At 42.1% G+C, this 18,227-nt stretch overlaps 1 protein-coding gene across 1 annotated transcript in view; it reads right to left on the bottom strand.

Moving 5' to 3' along the window:
- The window catches only part of CYP59 (cyclophilin 59), a gene marked incomplete at its 3' end in the record, with an annotated part of 41,962 nt that extends 24,102 nt beyond the window's left edge, over window positions 1–17,860 (bottom strand). Inside the window, exons 1-3 of the mRNA XM_087669127.1 lie at window positions 17,385–17,860; window positions 17,026–17,130; window positions 16,816–16,933 (exon numbers count right to left, since the gene is read on the bottom strand). Coding sequence (XP_087525253.1) covers window positions 16,816–16,933; window positions 17,026–17,130; window positions 17,385–17,482 — 321 coding nt within the window. The remainder of the gene's footprint in view (window positions 1–16,815; window positions 16,934–17,025; window positions 17,131–17,384) is intronic.
- Between the last annotated feature and the right edge of the window lie 367 nt (window positions 17,861–18,227).

The raw sequence follows: 18,227 nt of genomic DNA, 5'->3' as shown, positions 1-18,227 counted from the left end.
ATCACTGCATGCATGGCATCTACATGCATGGCATACCAAGCAACACATCACAAACCTCAAGTGGAGCAATGTAAAACTCTTTACTGTCCACATATCCTTGTATGTGCAACCGAAGCTTTCCAATGAGTGGTGTGACAGGTTCTACATGACCCTTACATGCCATTCCAACTTCCCCCATGGCTCCCATCTTATCGTCTTTGATACCTAGACAGGCTGCCATGTTAGTAGAGATGAAGTTGGCTCATGCACCATTATCAAAGAAGATCAATGCATGCTGATCCCTAATTATGCCCCATGCTCTGCACAACTCAGTAGCATCATCATTGGGCTGATCATTAACAACATCGGGCACCAATCCCACTGATGTTTTGGGCCTTTTACCCTTAGGATCTCCCTAATTTTCTGATTTTGCAGCTTGCTGCCTATTGGAACAGTTCTTTGCAATATGACCCTCCTGTTCATAAATAAAGCATTTATTTGCAGCCATCAATTCCCTACGTTGTGCCAATGTTTTCGAGCCCTTTCTTTGTTGTTTTGGCCTCTTTTCAGGCTAGTTTTCAAATATGCCCCTTTTCGCAACCTTAAACAATTTTTTATTTGGCTTCTCCCCGCTCTCTTGGAAGCCCGAATCCTTTCCACACAGCAAAGCATCGGCTATAGCAACAATCTCTATGAGTTGAAACATGCTAGACACGGTGGATTTTATGCAAAAATCCCTGATTCCTTTGGGCAGCCCACATATATATTTTTCCACTTGCTCATGAAGAGGTACGGCACAATAAGAAGTGACAAGCAACAATGCATCCCAAAACTTCTTATTGTATTGCTCTAAATTCTTGCATTCATTTGCATCAAGCTTGTTCCAAGCTGTCATGATGTCCACCTCAAAGGTACTAGTCAACCAATTCGATGCAAACATTTGCTTGAATTGTACCCATGTTGACAGTGCTCTACCTTGCATCAAGAGCATGGACCACCACAGCAATGCATTCCCCTTCAAGAAAGTGGCTGCCTTTCGAATCTTAGAGTATTCGGTGAAGTTTCCCCCTGAATAGGCTGCATCAAACTGCTGAATGAAGGTCAAAGCTTTCAGCCTATCTTGTGCACCACTGAAGGACTCAAACTTCACTGCTTTTCCATCCTCATCATAGTCTTTTGCTTCCCCTTTGGGAGTCAAGTTGTCATACACTGGCTGCTGCAAAAAGGGTGCATTTGCTGTATTTACATCATGACCAAGCCCAAATGAAGCATTTGGATGACCAGCAGTCATTCCTTAAGCCCCATAAGCATTCAGGGGTGCAAATGCATTGCCAAACATTCCACTTTGTGCCCCAGGCATCAAGCCAATGCTACCATACATAGGGTTTTGCACATTTCCAGTCATATCCGAATACAATGGACCTCGCACACCATGCATTGGCTGCTGCATACCATAGGGATTTGTGCCATGCATTCCCGTATGCGGCCCTTGGCCAACCATTGCATGAAAATTTGTACTACCACCAAAGTATCCTGGCTACCCCATCATAGCATGCATGCCCAGCTGTCCAAAATTCATTGGATTGGCACTTCCATAATGGCCTTGAATTTGCATTCCTTGCCCCATAGGTACCAACTGTTTAGCTTCATTGGCCTCTTTAGGAGCTTCAAGTGGATGCACCTTGTTGTTCCGAAGGTATAGAAGTTCACTTCTTCTTCTTGCCCTTGCTGTCCTTCTTCGGACCATTCAAAAATCAGGTGAACTGAGGATCCTTTGCCAATTCAGCAAAGAGATTTGTTGCTGTCCTCATCCGATTCTTGAATTGGTCATCAAATTCCTCTTCACTTTGCTCGTCATCTACCTCATGACGGCTCGAAGGCCCTGCATCTTGCCCAACAGCAACATTTTCAGCTTGTTGTCCATCATGAGAGCCTTGTCCAAGATTAGGCATTGCATTTCCTTCATTCCCATGAGAATGTCCATACTGAGAGGCATCATCACTGCTTGATTCCATCTCACTATATGAAGACATGTTGCCGTAATTTCTCAACTGAGCACAAAAATCAGCACTAGCACAAAGCTTTGGCTTGCAATCAGGTGCCTCGGGCCCACCAAATCAAGAGATTTGATGTATCCCGACAATGGAACCATGAAACCAACCTTCCTTCTTGGAATGGGTGGTGATAACCTGATTTAAGAGTTAATTACAGCAATAAATAAATGCACATAAAATGAAATACACACTTTACCATAACATTCTTGGACAATAGACACCCTATTGGCCCCAAAATTGGCGCCCCTTGCGATATTTCTTTAGCTTTCATTCAATTGGAAGAAGTACAACTTGAGATTCTTCAATCTCCTCCTGCTAACCAATTGCTCTTGTTGTCATAAATTTCCAGCAAGCCTTTTGGGTCATTTGCCCCTTGTTTCACCTAGGACTTCTTCTCCAATTTGGCCCTTGGCTGGCCAAATGCTGCCTCAAATCAATTCGGGATGGGCTGGCTCCTGAAATCCCTTGATAATCTTCAATTATCAGCTGCTGATTTCAGTCCCTTGAGCCTTCAATCTCTGGCACGGATCCCAAGGTGGCTGCTAAACCCTAATTTCTGCTGTGAATTAGGGTTTACTGCAGAAATTACACATCAGCCCACCAAAAATAGCTGAGATCTCCTCCGAATGGCTGAGAATTGCTGAGAATGGCTGAGCATAGGCTGAAAGAGATGAGAGAATGCTGTAGAGAGAGAAAATTTTGAGATTTGTCGCGAAGAACTGATCAAAATCAGTTGCTGCCCTACTGTACCAGCCACAAACGGATGCACCAACAACAATAGGAGCATCAAAGGCTGTGATTTTCAGGAGAAAGTGCATCAGCAGCAATTGTCAACTTCCCAAGGTCAAGAATATGCAATCTCCATCACCAAAATGATCTTCAATGGCTGGAAAATGGCCCCAAAAGCTGGCAGCAACAATCCAACACCTCTTTCCAACAGCTCCAAAATGAAAAAACGAGATTTCCCTCTCCCTTCAGCCCTATTTAGCCTTTCCCCCACTTGCATGGGAAAGTTTTGCCAAGTGGCAGCTTTCTTTATCCATTTTCAGCAATTTCCAACCATTTAATTAATTTTCAAAATTAATTAATTCTGAAAATTAATTCAGCCCTTAATCCATGCCCAGAAAATTGACCTTGCCCATCCAAAAATTAATTGGCTGGGCCATTTGCAACCCAAAGTGGTCCCATGCATTAATTGACCCTTGGACAAGCATTAATCCATTAATTAATGCCTAGTTCCTAGTGTCACCATTGACACTTAATGGCCAATTAATGGTCCGAGGAGCAAACTGACACTGAAATTCACCTAGAATCTAACAAGTGTAACTTGTTACAACTTTTGCCTTTGACACCCATCTTTTTCACAGGGTCCTTCGGCCTTCAACTCTGAAAAAGTAGCTTGCACCTCACATGTGCAACACATGTGCATCTTTTAATTGCACATTTGATTAATCCTTTAATCAAATGTCAATTAAACATAAGCAAAGCATCAAATTTTCACATCCTCATGACATATGCACCATGCCAATAAAAACTCATAGTGGTTTACGTTATTTTGTGTCCTTTATTGATGACCATTCTAGAAAGTTACGGGTTTACTCACCCTATTCGAGGAGGAAAGCTGGTTACATGGTTCCATTGTCGGGATACCACTCACTCCCTTGATTTGGTAGGCCCAAGGCACTTAATTGCAAGCTAAAGCTTTGTGCTAGTACTGATTTTTAATGTCAGCTGAGAAATTACAAGAATATGTCTTCATACAGTGAGATGGACTCAAGCAATGATGATGCCTCTCAGTATGAACATTCACATGGGAATGAAGTACATACAATGCCTAACCTTGGACAAGGCTCAAACCATGAACAACAGGCTGAAAATGTTGTTGTTGGATAAGATGCACAACCTTCAGGGCATTAGGAGACTGATGACCAACAAAGTGAAGAGGAATTTGATGACCACTTCAAGAATCGGATGAGGACAACAACAAATCTCTTTGCTGAATTAGCAAAGGATCCTCAATTTACCCGTTTTTGAATGCTCCAAAGAAGGACAGCAAAGGGAAGAAAAAGAATACGTCTTCTACACCTTCAGGATAGCAAGATGCACCGAAGATAGTGCCAAACCCCTCATTTGAAGCTCCCAAAGATGTTAATGAATAAAACAATCGGTATCTATGGGGCAAGAAATGAAAATGCAAGGCCATCACAGTAGTGCCAATCCAATGGAATTTGGACAGCTGGGCATGCATACTATGATGGGGCAGTCAAGGTATGTGCAAGGCCCAATGTATTCGAGTATGGCTGGAAATATGCAAAACCCTATGTATGGTAGCATTGGCTTGATGCCTGGGGCACAAAGTAGCATATTTGGTATTGCATCTGCACCCTCGAATGCTTATGGGGCTCAAGGAATGAATGTTGGTCATGGAAATGCTCCGTTTGGCATTGTTTTGATGTAAATTCAACAAATGCACCCTTTTTGCAGTAGCCAGCATATGATAGCTTGACACCCAAAGGAGCAACAAAAGACTATGGTGAGGGTGGAAAAGCAGTGAAGTTTGAGTCCTTCAGCAGTGTACAAGATAGGCTCAAAGCTTTGACTTTCATTCAACAATTTGATGTAGCCTATTCAACGCCGGGGGGAGGGTGGGTGCGCTTCATGGAGGCCTCAAAGATTCGAAAGGCAGCCACTTTCTTGAAAGGAAATGCATTACAATGGTGGCCCACTCTTTTGATGCAAGGTAGAGTACCGTCAATGTGGGTACAATTCAAGCAAATGTTTACATGGAATTGGTTGACAAGTACCCTTGAGGTGGACATCATGACAACTTGGAATAAGTTGGATGCTAAGGAATGTAAGAATTTGGATCAATATAATAAGAAGTTTTGGGATGCATTGCTGCCTATTACTTCTTATCGCCCCATACCCCTTCATGAGCAAGTGAAAAAATATGCTTGTGGGCTGCCCAGAGAGATCTGGGATTTTTGCATTAAATCCACGGTGTCTAGCATGTCTCAGCTCATAGAGACTCTTGCTACAGCCGATGCTTTGCTACATGGGAAGAATTCGGGCTTCCTAGAGAGTGGGGAAAAGCCGAATGAAAAGTTGTTTAAGACTGAGAAAAGGGACAGATCTGAAAATCAGCCTGAAAAGAAGCCAAAACAACAAAGAAAGGGCTCAAAAACATTGGCACAATGTAGGGAATTAATGGCTGCAAATAAATGTTTTATTTGTGAACAGGAGAGTCACATTGCAAGGGACTGTCCCAATAGGCAGCAATCTAGAAAATCAAAAAATCAAGGAGATTCTAAAGGAAAGAAGCCCAAAACATCAGTGGGATTGGTGCCCAATGTTGTTAGTGATCAACCCCATGATGATGCTACTAAGTTGTGCACAGCATGGGGCAAAATTAGGGATCAGCATGCACTGATTTTCCTTGATAATGGTGCACGAGCTAACTTCATCTCTGTTAACATGGCCGCCCGTCTAGGCATCAGAGAGGATGAGATGGGACCCATGGGGGAAGTTGGAATGGCATGTAAAGACCATACAGAGTTTGTCACACCGCTCATTGGAAAGCTTCTATTGCATATACAAGAATATGTGGACAGCGAAAAGTTCTTCATTGCTCCACTTGAGGGTTGTGATGTATTGCTTGGTATGCCATGGTGTCACCATATGCATGCAGTGATTGATTCTCGTGCAAAAAGGATCACTATTCAACATAAAGGAAAGGTACTCACACTTGATGTAAAGTTGAAATGTGAATATGTCCCTATTGTATCTGCAGTTGCCATTTCTAAAGTAATGAAAAATCACCTTTCAGCATACTTGATTTTTATTAAGGATAAAGACGATAGTGAGAATATTGGGAACATGTCTAAGTTAGAGAAGGATCGCATGTCATTTTTGAAATTGTATGCTAATTGCTTCTCTCAGTCACTTCCAAGGCAGCTACCGCCTGAAAGGCCAAAAGTTCATGGCATAGATCTTATCCTTGGAAGTAGCCCACCTAATAAGCCACCCTACAGAGTCAGTGTAGCCCAACAAGAGGAGATAATGAGTCAGGTAAATGAGCTATTAGAAAAATGGCTAATTCAACCCAGCTCATCTCCTTTTTGTTCTCTTGTGCTTTTGGTGCAAAAAAAGAATGGTTCATGGCGTATGTGCATTGATTATCGTGCTCTGAACAAAATCACAACAAAGAATTGCTTTCCAATTCCTCGGATTGATGATGTTATGGATAGATTGCAAGGGGCAGCCATATTTAGCCGTATAGATTTGAAAAGTGGATATCGTCAGATATGCATTAGACCAGAAGATGTGTCTAAGACAACTTTTAGGACATCTTTTGGATTATATAAGTTTTTTGTTATGCCTTTTGGATTTATGAATGCTCCTGCCACTTTTAATCAAATGGTGGATCGTATCTTCAAACCACATAGAGGATTTGTGGGCACTTTCTTTGATGACATGATTGTCTATTCAAAGAACAAGGCAGAGCATAGAAAACACTTGGACATTGTGTTCAATGAACTGCATGAGCATAGGCTAGTTATCAATGACAAGAAAAGTGAATTCTTCTTGCATGAAAAACCACTTTTTGGGGCATATTGTATCGATTAATGGTATTCACATGGACCCTACAAAGATTGAGGCAATACAATCATGGCTACCTTTGAGGAATGTGCATGAGATCCACAGCTTCTTGGGTTTATGTTCTTACTACAGGAAGTATGTGCGCGGGTTTGCTGAAATTACATCTCCATTGCATGCCTTGCAAAAGAAAGATGTGCCATTTAGATGGACAACAGTGGAAATTTCAGCATTTGAAAAGTTCAAGGAAAAAGATGACTTTAGATCTTGTGCTTGTATTGTCCGATCTAAGGAAGTCATTCATAGTTCAATGTGATACATGTGGTAACAGCATTGGGGTTGTTCTTATGCAGGACGGCCGAGTTGTGGCTTATGAGAGAGAAATTCTCCATGATATAGAAAAGAATTTATAGGTCGAGCTCTTGGCTGTAATTCATGCACTGTCTACGTGGAAACATTATTTGTTGGGGGCTGATTTTATAGTGCAGACAAACCATCAAACTTTGAGGTACCTTCTAACGCAAACAAAGTTGTCAGAGAAGCATATGAGATGGGCAAATTTTCTCTCTGTTTCATTTTCAAATTGTACATATTGATGGTAAAAAGAATGTTGTGGTTGATACACTGTCAGGTAAGCCACAAATTTCAGCCATCAGCATGGTTTATCACACAGAGTTGAATGCCATGAAAGAGCAATATGTTGCTGATTCGGACTTTGCTAATGTTTATGATCAGCTTTGCAATGGCCAAAGGCATAAACACTTTGTGCTAAGAGATGGATTTCTGATGATGCATGGACGACTATGTATCACAAAGTAGTTAAGGCCTAGAGTTATCATTGAAAGTCATGCTCCTCCGTATGCACGACACAAAGGTATTGATGCCACGGTCAAGGCAATAGAGCATTTCTTTTATTGGCCAGCTTTGAAGCATGATGTGGAACGATTTGTTAAGACATACATCATATGTGCCAGAAGGTAAAGCATGATAGGCAAAAGATGTCGGGCTTGTTGCAACCCTTGCCTATTCCAGATCGGTCTTAGCAGAGCATTGCAATGGACTTTATTTTTGAGCTTCCTAAGACACCTACAGGAGATGATGGGATATGGAATATCATTTGCAGGTTTAGCAAACAAGCCCATTTCATTCCGGTGAGGAAGAAAATAAAGTCTAATCATATGGCACGATTGTTTTTGTAGCACATCTTTAAGTATCATGGTATGCCAAAGTCGATCATTAGTGATCAAGACCCCCGAATGACTAATTTATTTTGGAAAGGGTTGTTTGAGAAAATGGGTACTACACTGAAATTCTCACCATCCTTCCATTCGCAAACAGATGGTCACTCTGAGAAAGTAAATTCCACACGGTTGGATCTTTTGAGGTGCTACCATCCTTCCATCCGCAAACAGATGGTCAGTCTCTACGGAAGCAAATTCCACAGGGTTGGATCTTTTGAGGTGCTATGTTTCAGACCACAAGACACAATGGAAGTAGTATTTGCCCTTGGTTGAGTTTGCTTATAACAACAATGCATAGTTCTACAGGCAAAGCCCCATTTGAGTTGGTTGAGGGTAGCAAAAAGATACCACCTATTCTGCAAACTAAGAATAAGATCTTTGAGGCTGTTTGTTATGTGAAAACTTGGATGTAACCTATGCAAAGATAAAATATGCACTTCAAAGATCGCAAGAAAAGTAAAAGAGGGTAGTTGATCGACACAGACGTGCTTTGTAGTTTACAGAGGGTGATTATGTATTGCTATGTTTTGAAAAGGTAAGGCTGAAAAAGATAAAAGAAAGAGAAAGATTGTATCCGAAGTTGAGTATGAGATACTATGGCCCCTTCCAGGTATTGGAGAAGGTCAGCGATGTGGCATATCGGCTAAAATTACCTCCACATTGGCGGATACACAATGTCTTTCATGTCAGTTTGTTGAGGCCTTTTCATGGTGATGTGCCAAAGGATATGTCTGTTGAAATTCAGCTTGAGGTTGAGGAGCTAGATGAGATCTTGGTACCCAAGCAGATTTTGGCACATAAGGGGAAAAAAAGTCAAAGGTAAAGTTTCCAGGAGATACTTAGTAAAAGCTCAGAATTATTCATCAATGGATGCCAAATGGATGGAAGAGAATGACTTGGCAGACCATCCTCGGTTGTTGGAGCTTTACCTAGATGCCTTTCAGTTAGATCCGACATTAGTTCGGGCTCCCATCAAGTTCAGTAAAGCAAGGGCCGGAGTATTACTTGATGCTTCACCCGAGCACTAGAACTATACTTTTCCATCAACTTATGATCAATTTAGCATGAATTTTGCCTCAATTTTGAGACAAATTCTGATCAGTTTCAGCTCAGATCAGCTCGAGAGCTGTTTATGGTCACTTTTAAAATCAGTTTTTGCATTGATTGTTGGTCAATTTTTGTAATGAGTTTGTGATCAATTTGGGGTCACATTTGCAGCAGTTTGTGATCAGTTCTCAGAGCAGCAAGTGATGAGTTTCTGCTCAAATTATGCTCAATTTTCAATGGTTCACATCTGGTTTCATGGACAACAACATATGTAATGATGTCATTGATGTTTTAGCCATGGTTTATACTTGGTTATGCTATGCTATGGTTTGCTTTTGCCAAATGAGTTGAGCTCATGAGAAATAGACATGTCACACGATAATATGGTAATGTTTTTTAGATACTTTGTGAGTCATATGTTATGTTATGATTGGTTGGTAATTTTCAGCATGGGTTGGGCATATGGAATGGTTGAGCAACAGTGCGCAATGTTGTGTTAACTATGATGCCTTGTGAATTCCAATCCACTATTTTGCTTTTGATGCATTTGGCAGTGCAATAAAGGACAATTGCAAGGATTTTAAGTGGGAGGGGTATCATGAGGACATGTATTTTTGAAACTTGACTTAATATGTGGATCAATGTTTAATCACATAGTTAAGTAAATGTCGCACATGTGAGGCTTAACTGGGGTTAGAGTAAATTTATGAGCCCAAGACCCGAGAAAATCACGGAATGTCAAAGGCAAAAGTTGCTATAAGTTATGCTGCACAGGTCCTTGGTGGTATCTGGTGCCAGTTGTTGGCCCAAGTCATTCATTTGGCCGTAAGTGTCAGTTGGTGACACTAGGAAAGTGGCGTTTAATGATACCTAACACCAATCTGATGGTCAAAGATGGCACAGAGACACTCGGGAATGGAAGTTGCCTAGCCAATTTAATTATTAGCCAGTCAGATTATTTTTCAGGGCACCAAAATAATTATTAGATTAATTTTCACTATTTAAAGATTGAAAATTAATATTTAATTATGGATAATGCTAGAAAAACCATTTGGGAAGGCTACCACTTGTCAAAAATGCCCATGTAAGACTAAAAAACGTCTTTAGAAACTAGAGATAGGCATTTTTAATATATTTAGCCTACAAGAGAGAGGGAGGAGATGGTGGTCGGATTTGCAGCCATTGGAGAACCTTATGAGGTAGCCAGGGGCAGGAGAAGACCAATCAACAGCAGATGACACCATCTACAGGCTGTTGAGACAGGGCTGCAGCAGTAAATGACTGATTTTCTTCAGTTCTTTGCATCTACAAGCTGTTGAGACAGCAATAGCAGTAAACGACAGATTTTCTTCAGTTCTTCGAGAAGAAAGTCTCAATTCTCTCTCTCCTCAACATTCTCTCTCGTATCCCAGCCTTTCTACAGCCTTGCTCCAAAGATTACAGCATTGAGATCACCAAAGGTTGAGAAATTTCAGATTTCTTTATTGTAAACCCTATTTTGCAAAGCAAAAATTAGGGTTTAGCAACAACCTTGGAAAGCATGCCAAAAATGAAAAGCTCCAAGACTTGGATTCAACAGGCCTGAAGCTGTTTTTATCCTATTCAAGTGGAGGGACCAACCAATCATTGAATTTGGGGCATTTTCCATCTCCATCAAAGCGGGTGAAGGCCAATTGATTGGCCAAATCAAGGGGTAAATCAGATTGAAGACTTGCTGGTCGTTTTAAACAGCAATGAGAGTTGGAATACCGAAAGGGATTGGGAGAATCCCATTGTACATCAACTTCTTCTTCAATTAAGTTAAATAAATACCGAAAGGGGCGCAGTTTTGGGGCCAACACGGTGTCTAATGTCCAAGATTATATGGTAAAGTGTGCATTTCAGTTTTGTGAATTTGTTAATTGCTGTAAATAGTGCTTAATCAGGTTATTTACCACCATATCCGAGGAGAAAGGTTGGTTACAAATGTCCTCAATGGCCTTCTCCTATTCCAACTGATTTTGATGAAGACAACTATGAGGAAGCAGTGCTTACATGGGATCCGAATGATGCCTGTGCTTACTCGGCCTTACTTCGATATATTTCTAAAGAAGTCCTACCAACAGCCACCTCTTGCAGGACAACTTCAGATGTATGGTCAAAGTTGCAACTAATATACAAGGCTCCTTCCACCATGAGGGCTCTTACTCTCTATGGCTAGCTCCAGCAACTAAAGTTTAAGCCCAAAGATACAATCCAATCATTCTTACTTCGAGTTACCCAAAGATACGATCCAATCATTCCTACTTCGAGTTACCCAAATCCACAACTAGCTTGGAACTATGCAATCTGCCCTATTAGAGGCACATCTTGTTGGTACAATACTCTACAAGCTTCCTTTGGAGTTTGATGGAGTGGCGAATGCTTTACGAGCACAGACATCTACGACTCCTGTTGGTTTTCTTCATATGTCCTCGATGTTGCTTGAGCATGAAGCGACTTTGCGACTATAGGGGCAGCTTCCGTCACATTATGGAGATTCTAGTGAGGCTCTTGAAGCTTCAGAGAGGGATTCAAACACGAAGAAGTCGAAGGCCCAATGTTACCACTGTGGCAAGAAGGGCCATTTGCGAAAGGGTTGCAAAGAGTTAGCAACTTCCAGTAAGAAAAAGGAGCAAAAGACAGTGAGATGCGGACTTCTCCGACGAGTCATCATCTGCCTCAGATTCTGACTCAGATCCTCCGGCCAAGGCAAAATCCAAGGCGGAGAAAGGATCATCTTCCTCGGATCGTGTGAAGGGCTTGGTGGCCCCTTCCTTAGCTCCTTTCTAGTGGTGGTGATGAGATCATCCCTTATGACTCTCCAATGCCAAAGGGGGAGTATGAGAGGGTGGTGCGATGGGGCAGCCGTGCCTCATCTATATTTCTATATAGATGCACAGGATTCAAAGAGAGATGTCCCTGACACATTGACTGAAGTCTGGCAAGTTCAAATCCTAGAACTTGACATCCAAGTTCATGATGGGCTGGTTATTTAACAGAGAACGGGTGGCTTTCGTTTGGAGCGCACATGAGGGGACACTTTGGCAGTCTGGCCAAAGGATGGGGATCCATGGTCATTTCTGCGCTGCGGCATTGGTGACAAGATGGTCACATGTGCTACATCCATGGCATTGTTGGCAAACATTAAGAGCTGCTATGATCTTCTCTATCTTCAAGAGCTGGTACAATCGACATCGACATCAGGTTCTCTCCAAGGCACCTTGGTGGTGGCTTGATCACCCACTGCCTGGGTATCCATGGTTCTACTTGGAGGTTCTATGTTGTATAGACTGTGATGAGTCATTTATCATTGTATCATTGTATTGTATTAGATCACCCATGATCTGAGAGAGAGTATTAGTAGAGTATGTCAACTCGTGTGAGTCTGAGCATGTATTGTGGGCTAGGCACATTATGTAGATATTTTAGGCATTTTTATTGTGTAGCATTTATTGCTGCCAATCGATAATGTTAGTCAACCTGACATGTTTTATGGCATTATTCATGCCTATATATTCTGGACGACTCTCAATTAGTTAGTTCACCACCTAGAGGTCTCGTGTGGAGAGGAGCCAATGTCGGTGCCCATGCAGCTAGTGACTCACTATTGTATGCGACTGTCTCGTGTCTCATATATGGATTCCATTTCCTGAGCATACATCTGAGTTCTCATCTGTATTGTGTTCTTCAATGTTCTTTCTTTCCCTCTCTCTTTTATCTTGTGCTTCAGCAGTTTATTACAGCATATGTTTATGCTTCCATTGCTACACCACTTCTTCTAACAAGTCATTCATGTGGTGAAGGGGGAAATGCAATGATTAATGTTGGACATGGTTCTTAGCATGGACAGCAAGCTGAGACGTGGGAAATGACCCAAATCTTCGCACTCCTATGCATCAAGAGGCTCATGACCAGCAAGAGGCTGAACAATTCGATGAAAAGGATCAGATGTAAACAGTAGTAAAACTCTTTGCTGAATTGGCAAAGGATCCCCGATTTACTCGATTCTTGAACACTCAAAGGAAGTACAGCCAAGGCAAAGAGAAGAAGACCACTTCTTAAGCTTCGAGAGACAGTCAAAAAAACCGTAGGAGATGCCTAAGCCTTCTTTGGAAGAGCCCAAAAAGCTTGATGAGCACAAACAATTAGCAACCATGGGACAACAAGTGTAAATGTATGGCCAGCTTGGTAGTGCCAATCCATGGGAGGATGGACAGCAAGGTATTCATGCAAATGTAAGCATGGGGTAGCAAGGATACTTTGGTGGAGGCACCATTTTTCATACTATGGTTGGACACACACTGCCTACAAGAATGTATGGCACAAATCCCTATGGTACGCAGCAACCAATGCATGGCTTACAACATCCAATGCATCCAGGTCATGCAAAAGGAATGCATAATCCCATGTATGGCAGCATAGGCATGATGCTTGGGGCACAAAGTGGGCCGTATGAGCATGTATCTACACCCATAGGGATTGCTAGAGCAGAAGAATTTGGTGAAAGTGCATCTGATAGTATTGGTTTTCATGTAAATACAACAAATGTACCCTTTTTGCAGCAGCCTATTTATGATAATTTGACACCGATAGAACAACCAAAGGACTATGATGAAGGTGGCAAATGTGTGAAGTTTAAGCCTTTCACTGGTGCACAAGATAGACTGAAAGCACTTACTTTTATTCAGTAGTTTTATGCAACCTATTCTAGAGGCAACTTCACAAAGGTATCTAACATACGCAAGGCAGCCACATTCTTGAAGGGAAATGCATTGCAGTGATGGTCTACATGCACTCAAGGAAAGGCACCTACCACTTGGATCAAGTTTAAGCAAATGTTCACTTCAAATTGGTTGATAAGTACCTTTGACATTATGACAACATGGAATCAGTTGGATTCTAAGGATTGCAAGAACTTGGATCAATACAATACTAAGTTATGGGATGCTTTGTTGCCCATTACTTATTATCGATCAGCACCCCTCCATGAGAAGTGGAGGTCAATACCCCTCCATAAGAAGTGGAGAAGTATGTTTGTGGTTTCCCAAAGGGTATACAGGATTTTTGCATAAACATCATTGTTTCTAGCATGTCTCAGCTCATAGAAACTACTCCTACAGTTGATGCATTGCTGCGTGGAAAAGATGCAAGGTTCCAGGACATTGATGCCAAGTCACATGTCAAAGAGGCCAAGGCTGAGAAAAATCAGGGCAGGGGTTGTCAATGCAAAACCCTAACTAAAGTGTGGAAACTGAAAAAGTCATTGCCCCAAAAAGGAATGAAGAAAGAGAAGCGAAGAGAGATACAAAGAAAATGTAGAGGATCCCGAAGATCCATTATTTCCACCTAAAAGGTAACCTGTAGCAAGGAACACTAGACAAGATGAACTGTAGAATCTGACTTCACCTTGGGAGAGAAGCCGCTACCTCTGTAACTCCATGCTAAAAGGAATTCAAAGGCCTCATCACCACGTCACAACTAAACCTCCAAGGCCCCAAGCTAGGTGGTACCTGAAGATCCTCGATATCAATAGGAGAAATGACTACTCAAAGACAACCATCCCCAAAGAGGAAATGGTGGGGAAGAACTTCATGACGAGTAGGTGCCCCCTCTGACGGTGGAGATACAGGGGCCCCCTCTAAAGCTGAAGAAGAGGTAGGAGCCTCCTCTGGGGGCAGAGAGTACATCCCCCTCTACAAGAGAGAGGGAATCTAAAAACTTAGGATTATGGACTCCAAAGCATCTCATGACAAAGAAATGGCCACCAATTGTGCCGAAGAAGGTATCTGGGGTGTGAAAGATGTCGAAGAAGTTCTAGAGGTGGCCTTTCAAACCTAAGTAGTCGAGGGTGGGAACAGGCGAAGCTCATACTGAGCCAAGGGTAGGCAACAACTGATGTCTCTCAATGGAGTAGGCAACAACTGATGTCTCTCATACTGAGCCAAGGGTAGGCAACAACTGAAGTGAGGAGCTGAAGTAAAGAAGAGTGTTGAACAACCACTATCTCGAGCGGACTGTCGAAAGGATAGTAGCCAACAATCACTATCTCACGATGGAGCAGACTGCAAAAACCACAAGTTGTCAAGGTGGCATTCTTGAAATCCTAGAAGAAGTAGAAGCAACCTCAATAGAGCATTGCGGCAATCGCGAGGAGGCCATGGCACCTAGCATTCCTCCTTTTGCTCAATAGGACTTAGTGCACATTGGATGTGTCTTATTGCCTTGAGCATAAAAGTCTACAAGCCGGTGCAGAATAAACTCTATAGCCTAGAAGGGAGAGGTGACGCAAGTACTTGGAGATAGACGCATATACTCCAATGGTGTAGGGAGAAAAGGTCCATGTCGGCAAGCATTGGTGGGAGGTCAAGGATGCCAAGAGGAGCACCCAGCGGTTTGGCCATCTACTTGTGGAGAAGTCATAGCATCAGAGTGTCAACCTATAAAAGGAAGGGTGGGGAAGGGAGAGGAAGAAAAGGGTTTCCCTGTCTCCTAGTGATGCAGCAGAAATGAAGGGGAAAATCACTAGATGATGCCGAGCCGCAATCTATATTTGCTTTCTCTAATAAATAGGGTTTTTAGCTCTCTAAGCTCCTGCGTTCTGATGCCATGTCAAGATATGCAACGGTGCAAAGAGAGTAGGGTTTGTAGAAAGAAATACAAACTGTATACAACAAACACTCTAAGAGAAGAGAGACTCGTAAACACAAGAATATGGTGATGATGCACTGAATGATACTATGAGAAGAAAAGTTGATACAGTGGAGTCAAAGCTCAGAAGATGACTGCACCTTCCTATTTGAATCAAGCGGCAATACCTATGGGGAATCTACACAGTGAAGGGAGAGAGACGAAGTCCTTCAGTCGATGGGCTATCGATAATCACCATAAGGCAAAGGACAGTTGACCACAATCCTCTAATGCCATCAGAGATGAGAAAGATAATCACCAACTATCAAGGGACAGAAGTACAAACCTTGGTCGTCAGGAAGATGGCCTCGGCTGCAGACACAAATCCCAAAAGCCAAAAGGCTGCAAACGTAAACTGTAGTATCCTTCAAATAATGGCGCATGTGTGAAGGAAGGTATCTTGTGAGTGTCCACCATGAATGCAAAATGCCCCTCTACTATTAACTCCATATCAATATGCACATCAACACAACATATATTATAGTCACCCCAGACATCAAGACACATCGTCAAGAAATTCATCATCATCATATGTATGTCCATCTTGAGTGTCACCTATTCAACGACCCATGTTTCACCCCATCAGTCCATCATGGCCAATAGTGCAAGTTAACTCCAAGTACACTAACTTTAAAACTAACCACCTCATCATGGTCTTTGGCCTTCCTTGCTATTACAAACAACATCATGATGATACACCTGCTTTGATTGCCACAATAGCAAGGCTCCAATAACTATACCAACATTGGTCCTTGAACCAAGCCAAAACCCTAAACTTCCTTCTATAGTTATCAATGAATCTACGAAAAGCCATGGTAATCATGGGAGAAACCCAAAACTCTCTTCTAGCAAAACACAACAACCTAACTACTCTAAATCTCTCTTGCCAAACGGCACAAAACTAGTCTTGTCATTGTTTACCATGGCCAATCTTTTCAACTAGAGAGTTTGCAACACGAATCTTCTCAATAGTTGTCTAATAAGATTGTACATCTCTTTGTGAGAAAAACCTTGAGAGGATGCAATTAGGACTCTCTTTTAGTCATCATCATGGAGGACATGTGCACATCAGCTGAAAATAGACTTCATTGATTTAGATTTGCCTCCTGGGTTTAGGGGGTTCGTATTCATGGTGATGACATCTGTAGCACGTGAAAACCTAGAGAGGAGACCTTGAAGAAAAAGCTAACCTGGGATGCATTGAGATTTTCTCCTGCACTCGCCATTGCTACTTTCCCAACTTTATCATGCTTGAGTTCTGGATGAATTTCATCATTGAAGAATCTGGCTTGCTCTCCATACAAAAACCTGTGAAGAGTTGGGACGTTATCAGATTAGCACATCATCAAAACCCTTAAAAACCTAGCATGCCTACTAGAACTATGAATGCAAAAATCTACTTGTATATTGAGTCTCCACCAGATCCTGTTCCAGTTGGATCGCCAGTTTGGGCAATGAAATCCTTTTGAACCGAGTGAAAAACACAGTTGTTGTAATATTTGATCCTACATCAAAGCCACAAGGTAGCTTGAGCATTTTGTCAATATGTTAGCTCTGCATATTCAGCTGAGTTCAGCTAATCACGGGACTCCCTCCCTCCTTCGCCCCAATCCACCCCAGCACACTCTCTCTCTCTCTCTGGCCCGTTTCACAAAGTGAAGTTACCGTAAACAGAAGCTGAAGATGGACCCAAATCATTTACAATGAGGTCAATATTCTAAAATCACAGGAAACAGACGCTATGCGCACGCTCACTTACTTGCAAAGTTTGAGAAAATTCTTGGATGAGAGAGGACACTGGTCGGTATACAGATCAATTACAATGTCGCCAAGGCTTGTGTTGAGAAGAACCGCCATCTCTGAAGTGTGTTCGTGAAAGATCTCGCGCTACCTAATGAAAAGTCTTACGACAGAACCTGGTTTTAACGGAGAGATAAATTCGAAGGGAGAAAATTAACTCGTGCTGCAGCTTGACGAGGGAAACTCATCTTGGGAGGACGAGCAGTGCACCCATAGGTCGGCTTGTCTGTGCATGATAGGAGCATATGCGTATATGTATATATGCACATACACATGCATATATATACCCGATCTGGAAGGACAGCCATATTTTTGGAAGCGACGACTGTCGGCCCGGCCCGGCGGGCCCGTTACTAGTTCCTAGTATATGTTTTCAAAAGAGGAAAACAGCAGACAAACATATTACAAGAAATTTGAGCAGTTGTTGCACCAATGTTGAAGGTGATTACACACGGAGTTCCATGCTTGCTAAATTGGTATTTTGGGAGTTGTGGTGAGCACTCTCTTTGCACACATAAGGTGCTCACCATGTATGCATCATAATGATTAGACCCATTGATCGGCAGTGGGCTTTTTCTATCTTTGCGTGGAAATTCTCCAGATTTGTCAATCATTGAAATCTCCCACCCTCCCATGATGGCGCCATGTTTCTACTTGTCTTGGAGCTTTTGAGTTAACCAAAAGCCTAATTAGGATCAAGAAGCTTAAACCTAGCTTAAGCTCTACAAAGCTTAAGCTCTTTTTTTATTTAACTTTCGTGGGGAGCTTTTTTTTCCAACCAATGGCTGATTCAACGAAATAC

This window comes from Lygodium microphyllum, chromosome 27 (genome assembly GCF_053477565.2).
Source record: "Lygodium microphyllum isolate KBCC chromosome 27, Lygodium_microphyllum_v1.1.10, whole genome shotgun sequence".
NCBI lineage: Eukaryota > Viridiplantae > Streptophyta > Polypodiopsida > Schizaeales > Lygodiaceae > Lygodium > Lygodium microphyllum.
Note: the sequence above shows the minus strand (reverse complement) of the source record. Positions and strands in the feature narration are given on the sequence as shown.